At 46.2% G+C, this 19437-nt stretch overlaps 1 protein-coding gene across 2 annotated transcripts in view; it reads right to left on the bottom strand.

Moving 5' to 3' along the window:
• eipr1 (EARP complex and GARP complex interacting protein 1) overlaps positions 1 to 19437 on the bottom strand; it is a 55961-nt gene that overhangs the window by 32000 nt on the left and 4524 nt on the right. For both annotated transcript variants that reach the window (XM_086275031.1, XM_086275030.1), the window contains exons 3-5: positions 18754 to 18886; positions 15855 to 16011; positions 3937 to 4036 (exon numbers count right to left, since the gene is read on the bottom strand). In XM_086275031.1, the coding sequence (XP_086131157.1) occupies positions 3937 to 4036; positions 15855 to 16011; positions 18754 to 18886 (390 nt within the window). The remainder of the gene's footprint in view (positions 1 to 3936; positions 4037 to 15854; positions 16012 to 18753; positions 18887 to 19437) is intronic.

Raw genomic sequence — 19437 nt, 5'->3', positions numbered from 1 at the left:
GGTTGATGTTCTCCTGGGAAACTCCTTCCGTCCATGTGGATGTTTGACATGTAGCAAATACCTAAGCGTTCCTGCAGACCATGTACGCCCGCACACGGACACGGTGCTCCCTGATGACACTCTGCCATAAAGCAGAAATGTTTCAGGAATAGTTTCAGGCGTTGACTTGGTCTCCAGTGGAGCATCTGTGGGATGTGCTGATAAAGTGATGGGTGTATATCCAGCTGTATCACACAGACACCTGCTAATCAATAAGATCCACATAAAATCACTCAAACTGGAGCACAGCCTCTGGGAGGGTCTGTTAGTACAGTGACCTCACAGCAGCCATATTACTGGTCAGATGATGTCACCACAAACGCTCCGAAAGGCTCCAGCAGCACAAACACAGCGTTCCACGTAGCTTTTTTAGCGCTTGGCTTTCACAACAACGTAGCGTCGGAGGACGTGTTGCCAGCGCTCTTTAAACAAGCATGAAATAAAGTCTCCTTCTTCCTGCGAAGCGATTCCTCTCCCAAATGTGCAGACAGACTCTGAGCTCTTCAAAGAGCAGACGCGCTCCCCAACTCAAGACTCTGGAAACCCGTCCAGCAGCACAGCCGGGGCGCCGTGCATCCCAGGTTCCCAGCTTTATTAGCACACTAACCAAATTAGGGGCCCTAACAAGGCAGCACACACAACACTGGGGGACGCATTCATTTAGGACGCAAGCGGCACTAATGCAGAGCTATCTGTCAAAGCGGCGCGCAGCCGTGCCTCCTCTGCACGCCGAGAGAGCATTAGTGTGCGTTTGTGGAGCAGATGTGCAGGACAAGGTGTGTGTGAGTCAGCCAAGATGTTTTCACTCAGTCCCACCAGCTGGGCTAATTGATGAGCGCCACACACACACACACACACACACACACACACACAGAGTAATCTAGCACAGGCCCTGGAGACAGACATGGACGCTGCAGCTGGACATGCTGGAGATGAACACGCCACCATGTGACAGACAGGCACCGAAGGAATCCCTCTCTCCTCATCGGGCTTCTTTCCCGATCGCTGGTTCCATATTTGATTATTGTGTCTCTACTTCAGTTCCAGGTGACTTTAGGTGGATTAGTTTCCTTTAGTGTTCCCTTCCTCCTCCGTTTAGTTGTGTCGGGTTGTAAATGTATGTGTAGTTAACTTCCTGTTTTATTTTGATAGTCTTTGGTCTCTTGTGCTTTGAGATTACTTCCTTGTTCCTGCTCTGTATCCTCCCGTCTGCCTCTCATCATCATCATCTTATGAACACCTCAGTTGTCTCCTTGCCCTCTGCCGTGTCCTCCCTCTAGGTCGTGGTGTTCCGTGTTTTCCGACTGTTGAAACTTCCTGTCTGTGAAACACAAAGATGCAAACTCTACGCTGAACATGTGGAATATGTGCCGCCCTTCATTTTTGATGTACAGGGAGCATCTTCCACTTATAGAGCATTAAACATTGACTTGAGCTGGTGTTGACCTCCAGACCTGGGAAACTGAGGTAGCCTGCAGATACGAACTTCCCCCCGGGACAGCATCCTGCAGGAGTCTGCAGGTCCTCCTGCAATGTGTCCTCCTGCGACGTGTCTGTGGAGGCCATCGGTAATCGGTGAGGATGATTTGAAGCATTTCTAACCTGATGGTAAATGGACTGGTTCTTATATAGCGCTTTTCTACTCTATCTGAGCACCAAACTTTATACAACTAATTCATTCACCGAATCAGGCCCTGGAGATGGACGCTGCAGCTGCAGCCAATCACACCCATTCATCCCACAAGCACTTCTTGTGTGCTTTAAGTGCTGAGTATCTAACATTCATACACATTCACACTCCGATGGATGCATCGGAGTGCAACATGGGGTTAGTATCTTGCCCAAGGATGTTTGGCATGCAGACTGGAGCAGAACCACCGACCTTCTGGTTAGTGGCTGATCTTCTCTGCCACCTGAGCTACACCCCACACACACACACACACACACACACACACACACACACACACACACACACACACACACACACGCCCATGATAATGTCGTGAACTGACTGTCCCGTCAAATCAAACACACTCACCTGCCACTTTATAAGGTACACCTGCTCAGCTTCTCATCAACTCAAACATCTAATCAGCCAATCACAGGGCAGAAACTCATGCTGAAGATGACCTGTTGCTCCTCTGCCCGGAGACCTGTCCCTACGTCTGATTGGTCAGGTGTTGCTGGTGAATGCAGCTCGACTGATAAACCCTGGAACGACTTCTCCAACAGTGCAGCTCGTGAATGACCACACACACACACACACACACACTCACACACACACACACACACACACACACACACACACACACACACACACACACACACAAAAACACGTACAGGTGTGTGTGACCTGGTTGGCCTTTATGTGAATCACTAAACGAGTGCATGAATCACTAATGACTCATCTAGAATCATCGCTCCGGATGGAACAACACACTCATGAAAGCCGGGGCCGACCCACGCCGCCGCTCTATTACTTCTTCCGCGCGCGCCCGACGCACGCCATTATTTCCAGGCTTTAAACACATAATGGGCCTTTTGAGGGCAAAGCTGGCAGGTTGGAAGACTGAGAGCTTACAGTGAAGAGCCTCTTCACCCTGCATTAGGAAGGTCCACGCACGATTCAGCCACACACTTGACGCTTTATTTTTACTGCAGTGAAAGTCTCGAGTGTGAGGCGTCTGCAGCGTAACAGGGGATCCTGGTCTGAAGTGGGTTCTCCCAGTTTGCACTGGTAGAACCAGAAGAGTCCAGGACTTCTCTCCTTCACAGAGCTCTTAACTCTGCCCCTCGTGCTTCACTACATCCGTGAATCTTCTCTGAGGTCTTCCTTCATCATGTTTTCTCCAATATAGCCAGTCTGACTGTGAGCATCGGCAGCTCGTCCACCTCTGCAGGCTCTCCTCACTGTAAACGCTTCTCTGATGAGTTCACGGACTTCAGGTCAAAGTTCTAAGTGTCAGAATGACGGATTATCTGAGGCATGGAATAAATATCTGAGTAAACTGTATATGAGACTGCAGACCGGCCTGTGCAGGCCTCTAACCTCTAACTTGCACGAGCTAACGGTCACTGCAGTGCATCACAGTGCAGAGACAGACGCCATCACAGGGCAGGAAGAAGACGCCAAAAATGGATCCAGGAGAAGATGTGAGACGATCCACCCAGAGCACGAGGCCGGTCACTAATCTGCTGCTGCCTGGTTTGGATTACTGGCTGTGGAGAAGTCCTGATCCTCAGTTTCACGTCCACGCTGAGTGGATTCTCTTATGAAGGTTTCAGAGCTGCAGGACGTTACAGGAAAACAGGCGCTTGAACCGCGACCGTGGTGGGTAAATGAATAAACGAGGGGATAAAGTTTATGCAACAATTCTGATTTCATCGTCTGTTAACACAAAACAACGACTAACTAAAGCGTCATTAACGAAAGTCGGTCTTACTGAAGCAGCAGAGCGGCGTCCGCGCGCGCTTCGAGAGACGCTGGGCTTCACGCGTGGTGTGTAATGTTCCTCACACATACATCAGGTTGTGTACTGCAGCGCCTGTAAGTGAAACTTAATGTATAACTGCAGCAGCTCTACTTCAGTGAACTGTGAAAGGAGATGGAGCGATTTCCCTCGTACGTATTAAACAAGACTATTACTGTCACAGCAGGAGCAGCTTGACCAGAATAATATTAAAGCAGCCACAGTGCACGTGTGTGTGTGTGTGTGTGTGTGTGTGTGTGTGTGTGTGTGTGTGTGTGTGGCAGGATGAATAGTGGACGCTGTGCTGTTGTCGCACACAGGGAGGATGTGTGCGTCTGATAACACCAGGACGATATGGCAGTTATCAAATAATGAGTTAGCTATTGTGCGATACGGCGTGCGTGCCTCTGGTTTACAGTTTCCTCACCGTGGCCTGTGTGGAGCTCTCCTGCAGGTCCCAGAGCAGCGCATGGTTATCAGCCAATGAAATCATGCGCTTGCCGTCCCCCATGGGCTCCCACAGCACGCTGTACATACACAAAAGACACACAAACACAGAAGCACAGGGCCACAGTCAAATCGAGCGCAAACATGCTGCAGACACACAGGGGGCGGGGTCTGTGACATCCGCAGCGATGGTCACACAGCTGTGTTCTGCATGTTTAAAGAAGATGAATGTGTTTCAAAATCATTTGTAGTAAAAAAATTTATAAGAAATCAGTTAAAATAATAAGGATTGACCTCGAAACCTGCAGTCCCTCTAGTGTCCAGCAGGGGCAGCAGGGGGTCGGTCCCCACAGACTCATGTTAAAACTTTAGAGCAGAAACAAACATGTTTACAGCCTGATGCACAAACTCTTTGGACTCTTAGATCATTTCCTCTTTCACAACAGCTGTTTAAGGCTTAAATCTTGCATTATTAGCGGCGTGGCCTCTTTGACTGACAGCTGCATGGCGACACAGGCAGCTGTCGGTTGCCATTGGATGTTGGTTGGACTTTTGTTTTATGCTGCCCTCCTTTTTACTTACAGTTAGTCATTTGTGTTTGAGTTCTTTCTTCTTTTCCCCCGACCGCCTGACTCACCTTTATTCTTCCCACCTATGTCTCGATTGCTAACTGACCCTCTGTGCACACCAGTCTGTTTACTTCCTGTGTCCATCACGTGTTTCTCTTCTTCTTATCTTTGTCACCATCTGACCATTCGGATCAATAATGCGGCTGCTGTGAGTTTACCTGTACCATCCATGAAGTGTCAGCTCATATTAGCACGTATCTCTGGCAGTGAAACCTCAAACATGCTATTGTTGGTGTGGATGACATCACAGTGTTTGCTTGTACTTCCAGCAAACAAAACCAACTTCAGGTTCTTTGAATCTGCGTTTAATGGTGTCAGGAGTTTTGAGGAGCAGAGCAGAACCATCAGCGGTGATTTTCTGTGTAGCAGAGCTGCGATACGCCTCACTCCTCCGTGCCATGGAGCCCTGTTGTTGTCTAAACTATTGAAAACCCATCAGTGAGTCATTCTGTTGCACTGGGCTACACGCTCCTTTGTTAACATAAGCTCGCTGTAGTTTATTTTGAGCCAAATCCACACACGCTGTTCTGCTGCCACCAATACTCACCGGAGCGCCAAACTGGTATTGACCTACCCATTTACAGAAAAACCAAACACACCAAACAGAAACAAAAGAAAAATAATACCTTTAAAAAATGCCAAATCCTTTAATCCGCCTGTCGGGTACAAACAACCGGAGCCGGATGCTGGAGGCAGATTTTTAAATAAAGCTGGAGCGAGGCTGTAGTCACGCTTTAACACAATTTAGGGTGAACTCATAAACCAGCTGTTCCCAGCAGGTGGCACTATGACGACTGTGGTATTCCTGCCTCTCCGGACTCTCAGGTGCTCATGAAACATGAACGCCTCCAGCACAGCTTCAGTCAGGTAAAACCTTTGGTGCACTCTGCTTCCAGCATGATTAGCCTAAATAGATCGTGACAAGGTATCACGTGCTCTCCTACAGCAGCTTTGCATGATCCACAGGTCATAATAATCCTTCTGTATCTCACACTGATCCTCAGCACAGCCCCTCTGAAACAAGCAGCCTTAGCTCCTTCTTTAAAGACAACTCTCTTCTGATTGGCTGTCCCGGTATGCCAGCCGTACCCTCACGGTGACATCACGCAGTGTGTGTTTGATTGCTGAGCATACGCTCATCTCATTATTAGAAACCCTGGCCATGTTTAAACTCGTACAGGTGAAACTCCTCCCACAATTTAAGTTTGGACGCTCTCATCGTGCCACGCCCCTCTGGCCCCTCTGAAGCATGGCTGCTACTCTGACATCACTCACACGGCACACAAAGTTTGTGTTTGCGCGTCCATAAGGCCTCCTGAGTGCTCACGGTGCTTTGAACCGCTATGAGAAGGCACGCGCTGAACTTCAGATCCATCTCCTCTGAACGTCCCTCCGGTGTCTCAGGGCGTTACCGTGGTTCCCCACGCCGACAAGTGCAGGGACCATCGGGACAAGTTAAAGATGGCAGCAGTGCCGAGACCAGTCCAGAGGTGCACGAGTAGGTGATCTGATCAAATCAGCATCAGGACTTTCTGATCACACTCATAAAAAGGAGAAAAAAGCCCATTAGTGCACTTTAAACGCTGCTCTGTGAGTGCTCTTAGTCACATTAGCAGCTTTCTGCACAACAGCCACGAGAGTGACAAAAGCACATAAGCTCAGCCCGGTGAGCACAGAGGACCCAGTTCTGTCAGTCTACTCTGCAGCAGTAAAGTACAGTAGAGCGTTTACTGCACGCTTTGATTCCTCCTGCGCACGCCCGTCTGCAGAGTATCGACCTTTTGCTGCAGCTTCTTTAGGCGAGCCTCTCCTCTGCGCTCTACTTAAACTCTGTATTCTGGAGAGACCTTGCACACCACACTAACTGTTGTTCATCATTCCCTGGATACTTGTTTGCTTTTGTTCCCTCCTCTTAGTTTGGATGGTTTAGCAGCTAAATCGAGACAGAAAGCGACCGCGTGGTCAAAGAAAGACGACAGCCCGAGCGAGAAAGCTCTGCTTTTAACCCGAGTCCTGCCAGCTCTAAAAGCAATGTGTCAGTGCAGTCAGAGACCTGGCAATAAGCTAAATACAACCTTGGCCGGGAAAAGCTGCTATATGCTCGTTAGGGTTTTGATTTAGTGTGACTTTTCAGCTGCGTCTAATCTGGGTTAGAGGATGTAAAATGTCAGCAGCGCGATGCAGACGTGGTCTGGCTGAAGATCTGGATGTCTGTCACGGCTAGAGAACCGCTGCGATTAGAGCTTTACTAAATGATGCCATTTATTTAAGGAGTTCATCAATTAGACAACTTCATTTCCTTGGACTCATCTGTCAGCGGCAGCAACAATGCCAGCGTTTGAAAAGGAGAGAGAGGAGGTGAGAGTGTTCAGGGGAGATAAAAGAAATGACAGGGGAAAGGAGGGGAAGTTAAAGTTTGCTTTTGGGCTTAATCCAGGCTTCAAATACGCACAGTGCTATTAGAAAAGGTGGAGCAGCGACGGAAGGAGGGAGGGGAGTTTATAAGGGCTGTGAAATCACAGCTGCTGAGGGCGGCTTTTACTGCCCTCCTGAGGAGCAGCGAGTCATGGACGCACTCACAGCACGCAGCCTTCGTTTTGTCATTTAGGAGCACTTCACACTGACTCACAGTCAGACCCTGCAGCCTGAAAGGGAAGATGGTTTTCTAAATCTCCCTTAATGCATTTCTCACACTCGGTGAAGAACCTGTGCAGCAGGCCACCTTCAAAGGCCGGACAACTAAATGTAGCCATAAACAAACTGCATCGCTAAACGGTAGGCTGAGCAGATCGCAACAAACTACAAGTGAAAACAAAGATGGGCCATAATCTGGAAACACTGCATCTTACAGGACAGCAGAGCACGAATATATCTGCATCCATCCACGGTGCAACAGCTCATCACATGATGCTCATCCTGGATTATTCTTAATCTTCACTGATAACACTTCACTGTCCGTCCACTGTTTAGAAACAGAGAATATGCACTGAGGTAGTAAATACCAGCAGCACGTATCACACCAAGTAATCTTTCCACATGAATAATCCTCCCAACCAAGTTCTTTAGTATGTTTAATCTCAATCTAAAAAAAACCAAAACGTAAAACTGAATTCACTATCCGGTCGTTAAGTCTGACGTCACTAGTAGAGATGGACCGATCCGATATTACGTATCGGTATCGGTCCGATACTGACCTAAATTACTGGATCGGATATCGGAGAAAAATAAAAAATGTAATCCGATCCATTAAATATCACGAAAGCACCTCACAAAACTTGCAACACGCCGTAACTCACCTCAGAACGTTAGCATGTCGGAGCAGTATGCATCACGTGATAGAGCGGCTGTGGCATGCGGGACCTGTCGGTGGTCTGGATAGCATGTGGAGCTTCGCTAGCAACCCAGCATTTCATCTCTGACAAAGTTATCCCGAGAGAAGTAAAGCAAGTGTGTAAGTCCATCTCTGAATGTTTGTAAAGCATTCCTGCATTAAGCTTAAATGATATATGGAGCGACTGCCTCTTCTTGCTGCTACTTCAATCATGAAACTGCTTAATGATCAGCTGATCGGCTTTTCTGTCGCGAGTCCGTGTCTCTTGTTTGCTTTTGGCCCACTTTGCACCAGAAAGAGGAAACCACGTTTAAGCTTGATCAGCTGTTGTTAGAATGTATTTAATATTACTTTCTACTCGAGGATCTTTTTCTACGTAGCTGACGGCTGGTAACTGTGCAGGGGCGGATCTAGCAAAGTTTAGCCAGGGGGGCCGATAGGGCATTAACAAGGAAAAGGGGGCACAAAGACATACTTTTCTTTCTTATTCTCATTTAAAATGTCTAGCTTTTAATAAATAATTATCTGACACCCAAAGTTTTAATTTGATGTAAAATGAATAGAAGTCAATTACTGTATATAGTGACTATTAAGTCTAATATATATACCCTAGTAAGCTATAGTACTTTTTCCTTTGGGAAGGTACCATCTGTGCAGTCTGCAATTTTGTTGAAGAAAGATGTTGAATCTATTTAATATTTCTTGAAAAATAATTGATTTCTGTGCATTTTTTTCCACACTGCATCAAATTAAGGTTGATTACGTCGATTAACCCTTTACAGCCGATCGGAGCGGGCACGCTCTGTTTTGCGTAACTATTTTTAAATCCCAGTAGCACTGCAACCACGTAAGCTAGCGCAAAAATTTTTTTTGCATATGAAACCGGAGGAGTTGTACTTACATCTTATGCCATCAGCTTGTCCTAGGTCACGGTTTCCTTCCACATAAAGCTTTGCAAAAACTGCATAAAAAGCGCTTGCAGGAACAAAAACATAATATTCCAGAAACACGCTTTACCGATCCAATCAGCTGGTCATAACACTTCCTACGTTGGAATAGACGTCAGCGCGAACTTTTGCATTTCCGCCATTACCTGCCCGAAACCGGAAGTGACGTCATTTTCGCGGAAATGTAGTCTTTTTTACTATCAGGGCCTCAGGGCCTATACTCGTCTTTTTAAAAGTTATCTTTGACTTTATGACTTTCTGTGTCGTTTCTGGGATGCTTAGGACTCATATTGCACTGCTGGAAATAGTTTATTTTGATGCATATGCTGCTTTTTTGCAAATTTGCAGTATAATATTTATTTTCGTTTTTCCTGCAGTGTATAAAAATTGGTGTATTTCAAAAATAAAACTATGAAGACACTCAAAATAAATTTCCTGTGGTGGGAAACTATTTTGTGCAACTTTTTTGTATTTACATTTTTGCGGGATTAGCCTCTTAAATTTCTCTAACTACAAATATATGTTAAAAAAGCAAAAACGATTTTCAATTTTTTTGTAGTTTATTGCACTTTTTTGCAATTTATGTAATTACTATGCACTTAATGAATACATATTATTAAAATCTGGGCTATAATGGTTGTATTGATGTATAGCAACTTGAAATGCTCCCAAAAATGGTTCCACAGCATGTAAAAATATGATATAAGCTCTGGCGGACTTGGTTCTATGGTAGGTCTTAAAGGGTTAAGCATCATGAGGTGGAGCGTGAGGGGTGGTTCCCTATTTTTTATTTATTTATTTTTGTTGTTGCTGGGAGTTGGAACCCTATTAGTTAGGTTGCTTAATATTTATGCTAAGTACTCTTTAAAATACCAGAATAGGGAGGATGGTGTAGGTTTGAGTTTATTAGATTGATCAGTATTGCTGAACTATGAAATTTTTTTTTTTTTGCATACAGGTATAACAGAATAGCTTTAGTGTAGTTGTTGTTTTAAACTTGAGTATGAACTTATACAAAATGCAGCAAGATATTTTAAAAAACAGTTTTGTTGATTAAAACACACTATATCGGATTCATATCGGTATCGGCAGATATCCAAATTTATGATATCGGAATCGGTATCGGACATAAAAAAGTGGTATCGTGCCATCTCTAGTCACTAGCCATGTCTGGGCCTAAACTCTGCTGCAGGTCCATATATCAAACGAGTTGAAAAACTGTCTAAAGTCTTTCATCTTTAATAAAATGATCAGCGTTCTGCTCTACCAGGTGTAACAATTGAGTTTAACATCCAGGCATCCATGAAAACGGAATTTATGACATTTAACGGAGTTAGAAGTTAGCAGGGAGTTAGCTCGCTAGCTTCTATCTAAATACAATATAGCATGTCCTGATTGCGGGGTTTGGGAAACAAATTCAAACGTACAGCTCTGTTATCACTTCCAGCATAAATGAAGACAGAAAACTAAACAGCAGTGACGTTTGTAGGGTTACTGAAGTTTGGCTAGCTGGTATATAATGATGTGCTACGTGACCGCTAGCGGCACAGCTATGTTAGCATAATATAAACAAGATAACTTTTTTCCACTCGATAAAAGTTAACGTGAGTGTTCTCGGTGGTCAGGAACAAATGTAATTGCATGGCAGGATGCTGTAAAAGGACCAAACTTCAGCCAGGAGAACAACTGAGATAATCCATCCACAATACGAGGTTAGTCATTCATATACTGTTGCATGGGCTGGGCTGTAGTTACATCCTAAGGTTTTAAAAACTGAGCTTAAATAAATGATTAGTGGTAATAAAAGCCGAGGGAGGTCAACAGTGATCACTGACTGTTTTAGGAGCTTTTTGAGATCAAATAGAAGAAAATACAAAACATTAAACATGTTAACAACACAAAAGCCATATTAAACGCAGACTACTTTAGGCCCGGAAGTAAGATTCGTCACGTCATCACTTAACGACTGGATAAGATTAACTCAAGGGTAGACTTAAGCAAACCCCTACTCAAGCTAGCATAATCCAAAAACTCGTGAACCCAACTGTAACTGTTGGAAGCCAAACTAACAATCAAAGGTAACATCTGATCAATCGATTGATGCTTTGTGTCCCCAAAAGAAAGGCAAGTCCCCACAAAAGCCCTGTGAACACTCTGTCCCCTTAATGTAGCAAAACAAGTACACACACACACACACACACTGAGGGCTCCACATAGACCTTGTCGATAGCGACTGCAGCATGTTCGATACCACCGCTCCTTCCTTCCTAAACACACACTTCAGCACACCACAGGACCAATTAAAACACACTCCGCTTTGGGATTCACAGCCCATCGTTCCCTGTAGGATCAATTAATTCATGCAATACTGAGAGGCAGACAGTTCGCCTCCCTCCATCTCTCTCTCTTATGAAACACTCCAAGTTATGTGCGTTTGACCTTGAGCTCTGCAACAAGCTGGCACGCTGTGTACTGGAATGTATGCTGGGAGAGCTTTTACAGCCCCATATATCCACGTCGAGCCATGCACTCTCTCTCTGCTCGCCCACTCTGCTGTGCTTTGCATCCATATGAGTTTAATCCCCCGTTACAGAGAAGCCAACACAAATACTCCCTGGTCCTTCTTGGGCATGAACACAGGGACAAACAGAGCATCTGGAGCTGCAGGACGGACGGACAAATGCAGTGTTGCTACGTACAAACTCGCCACATCTGCATCTCCACCACTTCACTTCCTGACATCACCAGTGGGACGATCTAAGCTACAACCTCCACCCAAACTGAAAAGAGTCAAGAATCTGGATATTTACATGCTATTACCATGACGCAGGCTCAAACCTGTTTCCTTTGTTTAGTGTAAAGCAGTCAGAACGCCGTCAGCACAGCTCAGACTTACAGACACACGTTACCCTGGAACTTAAAAGAAGACGTTTTCAGTCCTGCTTTTCCTTCACAGTAGAATCCCGAATGAAAAAAATAAAATAAATAGAAACCTCCACAATGAAAAACCTAAACTGTTCTGTTATTTAACGTTTATTTGGCTGTATGTCAGCAACAGGTGATTTTTTTCTATTCAGGCTGTAAAACTGGTGAAAACAGCCTCAAATTTACGTCCTTTTCGCCTTTCAATCGGCTGGATTGGACCCTTTGACGGTCCCTGGGCCTTATGTTTAGACCCTCTGGGTCAGGACACCGCTTGATTTTAACATCTTCCACCTGTGGACTGTTTCCTGTGTGTCTTTGTGTCCTGGATGCTAGAAAGCTTCAGTTTTCAGCCCCAGAGGTTTCAGTCTGCTTTGCAGTGCCGACCGTACAGGAGTCCCATAAACCACCCTGTGGAAAACAGCCAAACCCCACCTCCACCTGTAATGATACAGGTGGAGGTGGGGTTCACAATAAACTGGAATTACCATTTAAGGTAACTGCGAGCTCAGCCGCAGACAGATTATTTCTTTGTGCAGCAGCTGCCGTCACAGACGGGAAAAAAGCAGCAGAGCTACAAGCTTCAGCCCAGCGCCTGCACACACACACACACACACACACACGCACACACACATACACGGCTGATAGTCCACATGACAGCCCACGTCGGGGGTCCAATTGATTGAGACGAGGCGACGCTCACAGTGAAAATAAGGCTCACAAAGACTCTTTGCATGACGGGGCTGGGACGCAGACAGAGAGCAGAGCCCATCGGGCCTTACAAACGACCACACAACAATAACACACATGGCTGCATCCGTGTGTGTGCGCACAAACACACACAATCACCCCATAAACACCTCCTACCCCCTCCTGTCACACCCCACTTTAGAAAATCAACCTCGCTGCCTTTTGCGCTTTACCGCTCCCTCCTAGGGCCGTGATTGGCTCAAATGGCTCCACGGGAATCGATGCACTCATCTGGCAAGGCTCCCAATCGAAACCAAGTGCAGGAAGAGGGGGGAAAAAAAACACAACATGATTTTTCCCGAGGTTTGTTTAGTCCCGTTATTTTTATTTTTTTGGGTGTGCTTTGCCGATATTTCCATTCAGAGCACGCTTCACGACGGGCAGAGGCTCGAATGTTTGCCCACCCAAACAATGAGGGGATTTGGGGAAGAAAAAAGTGTTATTGTTGCTGAGAGTGGAGGGACTTGCCGGCAACCGGAAAACGCACACATGAAGGATGCGGACACGCTACAGTGGACACACAAGCAGGTGAACAAACACACAAAACAGACAAAAGCCTCATAAGAACTCAGATCTCTTTACTCTTTGTCTTCTTACACACACAAACATGCATGGGTGGTGCAAGCTGCCAGCATTATCACTGTGTGTGTGTGTGTGTGTGTGTGTGTGTGTGTGTGTGTGTGTGTGTGTGTGTGTGTGTGTGTGTGTGTGTGTACTTGCGTTGCTATCTAACCGTGGACTGCTGTGTCATTACAAATCCACAGACACAGGACCGACAGTGAGGACATTCTTCCAGTCCTGTGTTGGTCCTGCTTTAAATGAGATTAAATGATTTTTAACAAATTCATTTTAGTAAATCAGGCACAGCTGTGATTGATGACTAAATATACAGTTAGAGAAAAGATTAATAATTACTGTGGGGCTGTACAGGGCGTGGCTAACAGTGACTTCCTGTATTTAAACTGCTGTAAATGACTTATCAAACATATCTCATGGATGATCCACAGAGAACAATCCTGCCACAAGCTGCAATCAGTTTTTATCTAAATCACTGTCAGAAGCTCTTTATTTGTCCAGAGGGCAGAAATTACAGCAATGTGTAATTTTCTATAGCGATATTTTAAATGGTCATAAAGATATATATTATTTACTGATGTATATCATTTATATATAGCCAATCCGTAACTGCTGTTGACTACAGTCTATGTACCAACACAAGCAGAGGCTCACCGTGGCAGAGTGGGGAGTGCGTGAGCGATGGAGGAGCAGTGGGCCATCAGATGGTTTCAGCTAATGTGATCTGAGCTTTGTCGTCTGTGACAAAATGATCCACATCATTTATAAAACTAATAAAGAGCCTAAATTAATCCCACATGCTCGTTTTGTCAAAATGTCCTTAAAATGACAAAAAAGTTAAAAACAACTTGTTGAAGAAATGACGTCTTTGCAATCCCTGCTGCTGTTAGCAGGACGGGGTCAAAACGAGCACTCCTGCAGGTTCTGCTGTTACACATCGCTGATGCAATGAACAACACCACGCACATACAAGATGTCACATTGCATGGCACACTGTGGCTAACAACAGCAGTGCTAGCAGCAGCAGCAACCTTCCTTCTGTCCTTGCAGGCTAGCAGCTACATGGAGCCTGCAAGGAAGGAGAGCTTTCCACCAAGCTTCGTGACAGCTTCACATCACATGAGGACTACAGGCAGGTGGCGCTGTAACACAATCTGTGGAAGACTGATGGGTAAACATGGGCCGGGGTTGCTTTTGTTTTGGGGGTTTTTGTATTTGCAGTTATTTTGTATTTTTTTGATCTAAAATAAATTTTCCTTTTTACATTTTGTTTCTTAAAAATACTGGAAATACTGGTCCCCTCTTGACCAGTGCAGAATGACAGTCCACACTAGATAAGGTGTGTGTGTGTGTGTGTGTGTGTGTGTAGCAGAGAGATGGAGGAGGTGGGCAACAGACCAAAGCCATCCATCTAGAGAAGCCAATAGTGCACAGCATAGGCTACAGGCTTCACAGCATTGAATCCAGACTCCACAACACACACACACACAGTTTGGTGCCCTTGTGAGGGTTACAGCTCTCGGTGTGTTAAGATGGTGGAGCTCAGAGACATCAATCTCTACCCAGCAGCCTTGCTTGACCTGCCCTCTGACACACACACACACACACACTCACACACACAGACTCACACTCACACACAGAACTGCACAAATTCAATCTCCTCGGTCTCGTCTCCTTTCTTGAGCTACCCTCCATCTTTCTGTTTTCTTCACCTCCTCCATCTTTATCTCTCCCTCGCAGACACCTGCAGTATGCATCACACTAACTGATTGGTGCCTCTAAAAATGATCGCAATCATGAGGCGGACAATGAAGAGTGGAGTAAAGGCGGGGGGGTGGGGGGGCATTGATTTTGGCTCTCGTGGGGCTCTGAGTTATGGCGAGGAGCTCTGACAGTAAGACAAAAGGATCGGGCCGTGACTACAACCAGAGTGAAATGAAATGGACCGGGACTCATAGGGCGCCGCTCAGGCGGCCATTCGAAATTCTTTCTGCTACACACACACACACACACACACACACACAGCATTTTAATCTGTAATTAAGGACTTTCTAACAGGCGGGAGGACACACACGTTAGAGGAACTGCAGCTTTTGGAGCTTCTCTGCTCAGCTGCAGAGGTTGCACCTTGGTGCTAACATACCAGTGTTAGCTTTATTGAGCCTCAACTTCATGTCAAGTATCTGCAGAAAGGCAAAAGCTACAAAATCCAAGGCTGACTCTTTGTTACAGTGTAATTATGACGACTTCCTGCCTCGCTCTCAAATATGTGATATCTAATAAAGCTTTGGGAGCATCAAATGAAGACACATAAATGATCACATTATTTATGACAGTGCAAACACCCGGAGAGACTTGAACCTGCAGCTCTACACTCACATTCCTGCTGGGTTAGGGGCCTAGTTGATCTTAGGCCTGACAGCGGCCTGCAGCCGCTCTGTTTCAAAGTCAGCCTCCTCCTTCATTAGAAAGCCTGCGTTGTGCTCCGTGCAGAGTTTTGCTCACAAGTGTGTCGTTTGATAGTAAAGTTTGCTGAAGATATTTTGAATTGAGAGAAAAGCTTTAAAGGAGTTTTGAAATCTGTTTTTTGTCGTTTATTTGACTCTCTGTGAGCTGCAGGTCGTCCTGGAGTCTATTATTAACACCCCGTCTTCTAATAAGCAGTCGAACACATTACTGCGGATCAAAGGAGCTCTTGCATCATTTGTGCCACGACTCTGAGCGGTTCCCCGGCAACACCTACCAGGCAGCGTTGCCGTGGGTGCTGTCGTCTAGGTGACAGAGCAGCTCCAGGGTTTGGGGGTTGTGGGCGGATTCGTCAGGTGACTCGTGGTTTCCTGTCTCCCAGTCAGAGGGCATCCGCCACACGGCCGCGCAGGACACCACCCTGCTGTCGCTAGCTGCACACACACACACACACACACACACACACACACACACACACACACACACACACACACACACACAGTTAGGGAGGAGGGTGCTCTTGTTTTACTGATACTGTGGGGACAGTGGTCCGAGTCCCCGATATCTAAATCAGGATATTTTGAGACATTTTGCCAAACTTTCAACTTTGATTAAACTCTGGAAATAAAAAGTGTTGCATGAAAAACATAGTGCATAGAGTACATTCCAGGTGGATAAAGTAGTCCACCTCTAAGCGCTGCTAATGTTTGTTTTTTGAATTTCTATTTTTCCTCATTGTCACCCAGTTTCAAGCTGAATCACTGCTTAATAAATGAAACCGTTAACGATCCCCGGTGGCTTCTTAAGCAGGTTAAACCAGTGACTGGAGCATAAGGATAAGCTTTGTTAGTGTGTGCGTGAGATGTACAGGCACTAATGTGACTACACTCTCTTCCTAATCCACATAATAAACGAGTTATTTTGGCACATCCACGCCAGGGCTGGAGCTGCTAATTGGAACCAGAGGAGTAAATGTAGAGTAGAGTACAGTCATACGGTAATTGGACTAAAAGTTTGCGGGTGGAGAGCACGGGGAGAGAAAGACTCATTTCTTTTTGGTGTACGTATTGGCAGCGCGTGGGCAGGCGTGGGGCCTATTTGTCAAATTAAAAGCATGGCGACACGAGTCCACAGATTTCCTGAGTGGTTTTAGAGGAGCCTGCGCTCGGACTAAGCGGCCGAGCAAACGCCGGGGCTCTGTGCAAGCCCTGCATTAATGCGCTGCAGTGTGCTGCCTGTTGTGTTTCTATATATTTGGGTTGCGCCGGTGTCGGTGTGAGCAGCGGCGCGTGGTGGGCCGTCCACCGTGGCTGTCATCCTGTGAACTCGAGCGTGCAGAACTCAGCTGACAGACAGACGGAGATGGAGGGGGGAGCGTGGAGACTACACCCAGTCCCAGAGCCATCCGCCCCGAGTCCCACCTGACACGGCTGTCTCCTCTCCGCCTTCTATCCTCCAGAGGAGCTCAAACTCCACCAGTCTAGCTTTATTAAAAGCCTTTATTTATCCAGGCGAACGTCTCGGGGAGACTCAAACGTTCGTTTTGAAGTGCGACCGAGACCAGAGGGCATCGGGCACCAACGAGCGAGCGACGCAACGTCTGGGTTCACGCAACAAACAAAAACCATCCTAAAAGATCGACGTAGTGTCCGGAAGTTAACGGCCACCAGGGGGCGACGGCTGTGTTACAAAAACATCTGCTGGATTCATGCACTCTTAGCTGTGGGTCACGTGATATTTATTATAGTGCTTAATATAAAGCTCACAACTCGTGTGTTAAAAATGTTTTTGATACTCACAGCGATGATGTGGTGTCTCAAATCTGACCAATTAGAGCACTGCATTTGGCAACAAGTGCGCTCACAGCTCAAAAACGCTCACTGGGACTGAAACATGCAACCTGTTTGACCTCAGACACATGGCTACGGGTCAGTCGGCTCTCTGGAGGGATTCCCGACTGCCCCGCGGACATCCTGAAGCATGCACGACTCTGGGATTGAACCAGCGACTCCTCCCTGCTGTGCCCGGTCCTGAGAAGACGAACCAGAATCTGCATTTCTTCTTTTTTGTCATTCAGGAACATCAGGATCAGCTCGTCACTGATTCTCGTCCACTCCGGTTTATTCACGGCGCATTCTCGCTTTCGGTGTGCGTACACCTCACGACGAATTTGAATCTGAAAAATTCTGAATTTCGTGTAGTTTTTTCGCTCACTGTGTAAAAAAGCCTTTTAGAGCGACGGCAGCTCACTGGGACGGTTCGCTGGTGGGAAACGCCCGTGCAACCTTTTATTGAAGGGGATCTTGGTCCTTCCAGTTTTCAGTTTAAAGCTGGGTCCGTGGGTTTTACCCGCTGTGTCGTGCTGCCTGAGGCGTCTGCTACATCTTTCCTTCTGTTTGTTGTCGGGTTTGTGGAGACATCGGTCTTCATCTTCTACTTCAGGTTTTTGTCTTTCTGAGCACAGATTTTTCTGATTCACGCCAAAGATGCTTCGTTTATCAGCTGTTTTCCTCATATAAGCTTCTACTAAATGCAAGTGAACGAGTCATTCAGTATATAGTTGATGGATAAAATACTCAAACATTATTCATCTTTATTATTGATTATTGATGAAGATTAGATGGTGCGTCCTGTGGTGACAGATTGTGATTGGGTGATCTGGGGTTTCTGCGTCGCCGTTCCTGGAGAATGCGAACAAACTGCGACCTGCTGAGCAGCTGCTACTTCGAGAAACGGGAATCTGCAGCAGTCGGTCTCCCAGACTCCTACAGATGTGCGTCATAGTGGAAACTTGCACTCATTTAAATAAAACAGCATTTCCTGTCACGAGAGCCGAGGCCCGCTCGGCTCCTTTCATTTTACCGGTTACCGGCGGGCCCGTGCGAGCAGACTCTCTGTAAATAAAGATCAACAAAACGTTTGTGTGACCTTCATCCTGCCACAGCGAGACTCACGTGGCTCCTCGTGTTCACAGATTAGTATCGATTCTATCAGAGTCTGATATATAACGCAGCTGCTGACGTTAGGCCTGTGAGGACAGCGCGGCTGCACAGGGTCATTAGACATAAGAAGTGGAAATAAAAAGAGGAGGATGTAATATATGCACACAGAAAAAAAAGAGGAACATAAAGAGGCAGCGAATGGAGCCACAGACAGAAGGAAACAGTGGGACTCACTTTTGTTATAGCAGGTGGTAAGCACAGCCTTATCTGCAGGACTGGCGCCGATGTGCCATATCTCCCCAGCTTGGTGCAGAAGGACGTTCTTATTAATGATGTTATTCTCATCATCAAAGTCAATGATGTGGATCTGAAAGAAAAGCAGAGATGTGCTGAGGATGAGGCTGAAAAACACCCGGTGCAACTCCCTCCACTCACACCGACTGCAGTTCAAAGCGCCTCTGATTCCTCCGAATGAAGAAGAAGAAAGTTCCTCTTTTATTTTAATGTGACAGTAAAAGTAATTTCAAGGCAGACGTCGCTTTGGTTCAGTTTTTTCTTTTTTTACCCCGTAAACTTCACACGGCTGAAGATCTTCATCTCGATTTGGCCTTCAAAGCAGCGATTAAGACACTGTGAGAGGAGCTGTTGGATTCACGCTGGAGACGTCGGGGAAGGAAAGCCAACCGATGAGGGCTCAGCGGCGTTGGCTCTCTTTACACAGCGCTACATGAGATGACACGTGTCATCCCTCTCATCCTTCTCCGTGGACACTGTGGACGTTTCAGGAGGCCTGTGACGCCATCTTCAGCACCTGAACTGTAAACTCTCCCATCTTCCTCAGGAAACTTCACAAAGTTTCTCCGAGCTCTGCTTACAAAAGCTTCATCTCACAGACTCTCTTTACTTAAACAGGCGGCG

This window comes from Aulonocara sp. 'chitande type north' Nkhata Bay, linkage group LG19, assembly GCF_057382095.1.
Source record: "Aulonocara sp. 'chitande type north' Nkhata Bay isolate Kocher_YH1m ecotype deep benthic linkage group LG19, A_spYH_male_GT1.1, whole genome shotgun sequence".
Lineage (NCBI taxonomy): Eukaryota > Metazoa > Chordata > Actinopteri > Cichliformes > Cichlidae > Aulonocara > Aulonocara sp. 'chitande type north' Nkhata Bay.
This window is presented reverse-complemented; position numbering and strand designations above follow the sequence as displayed.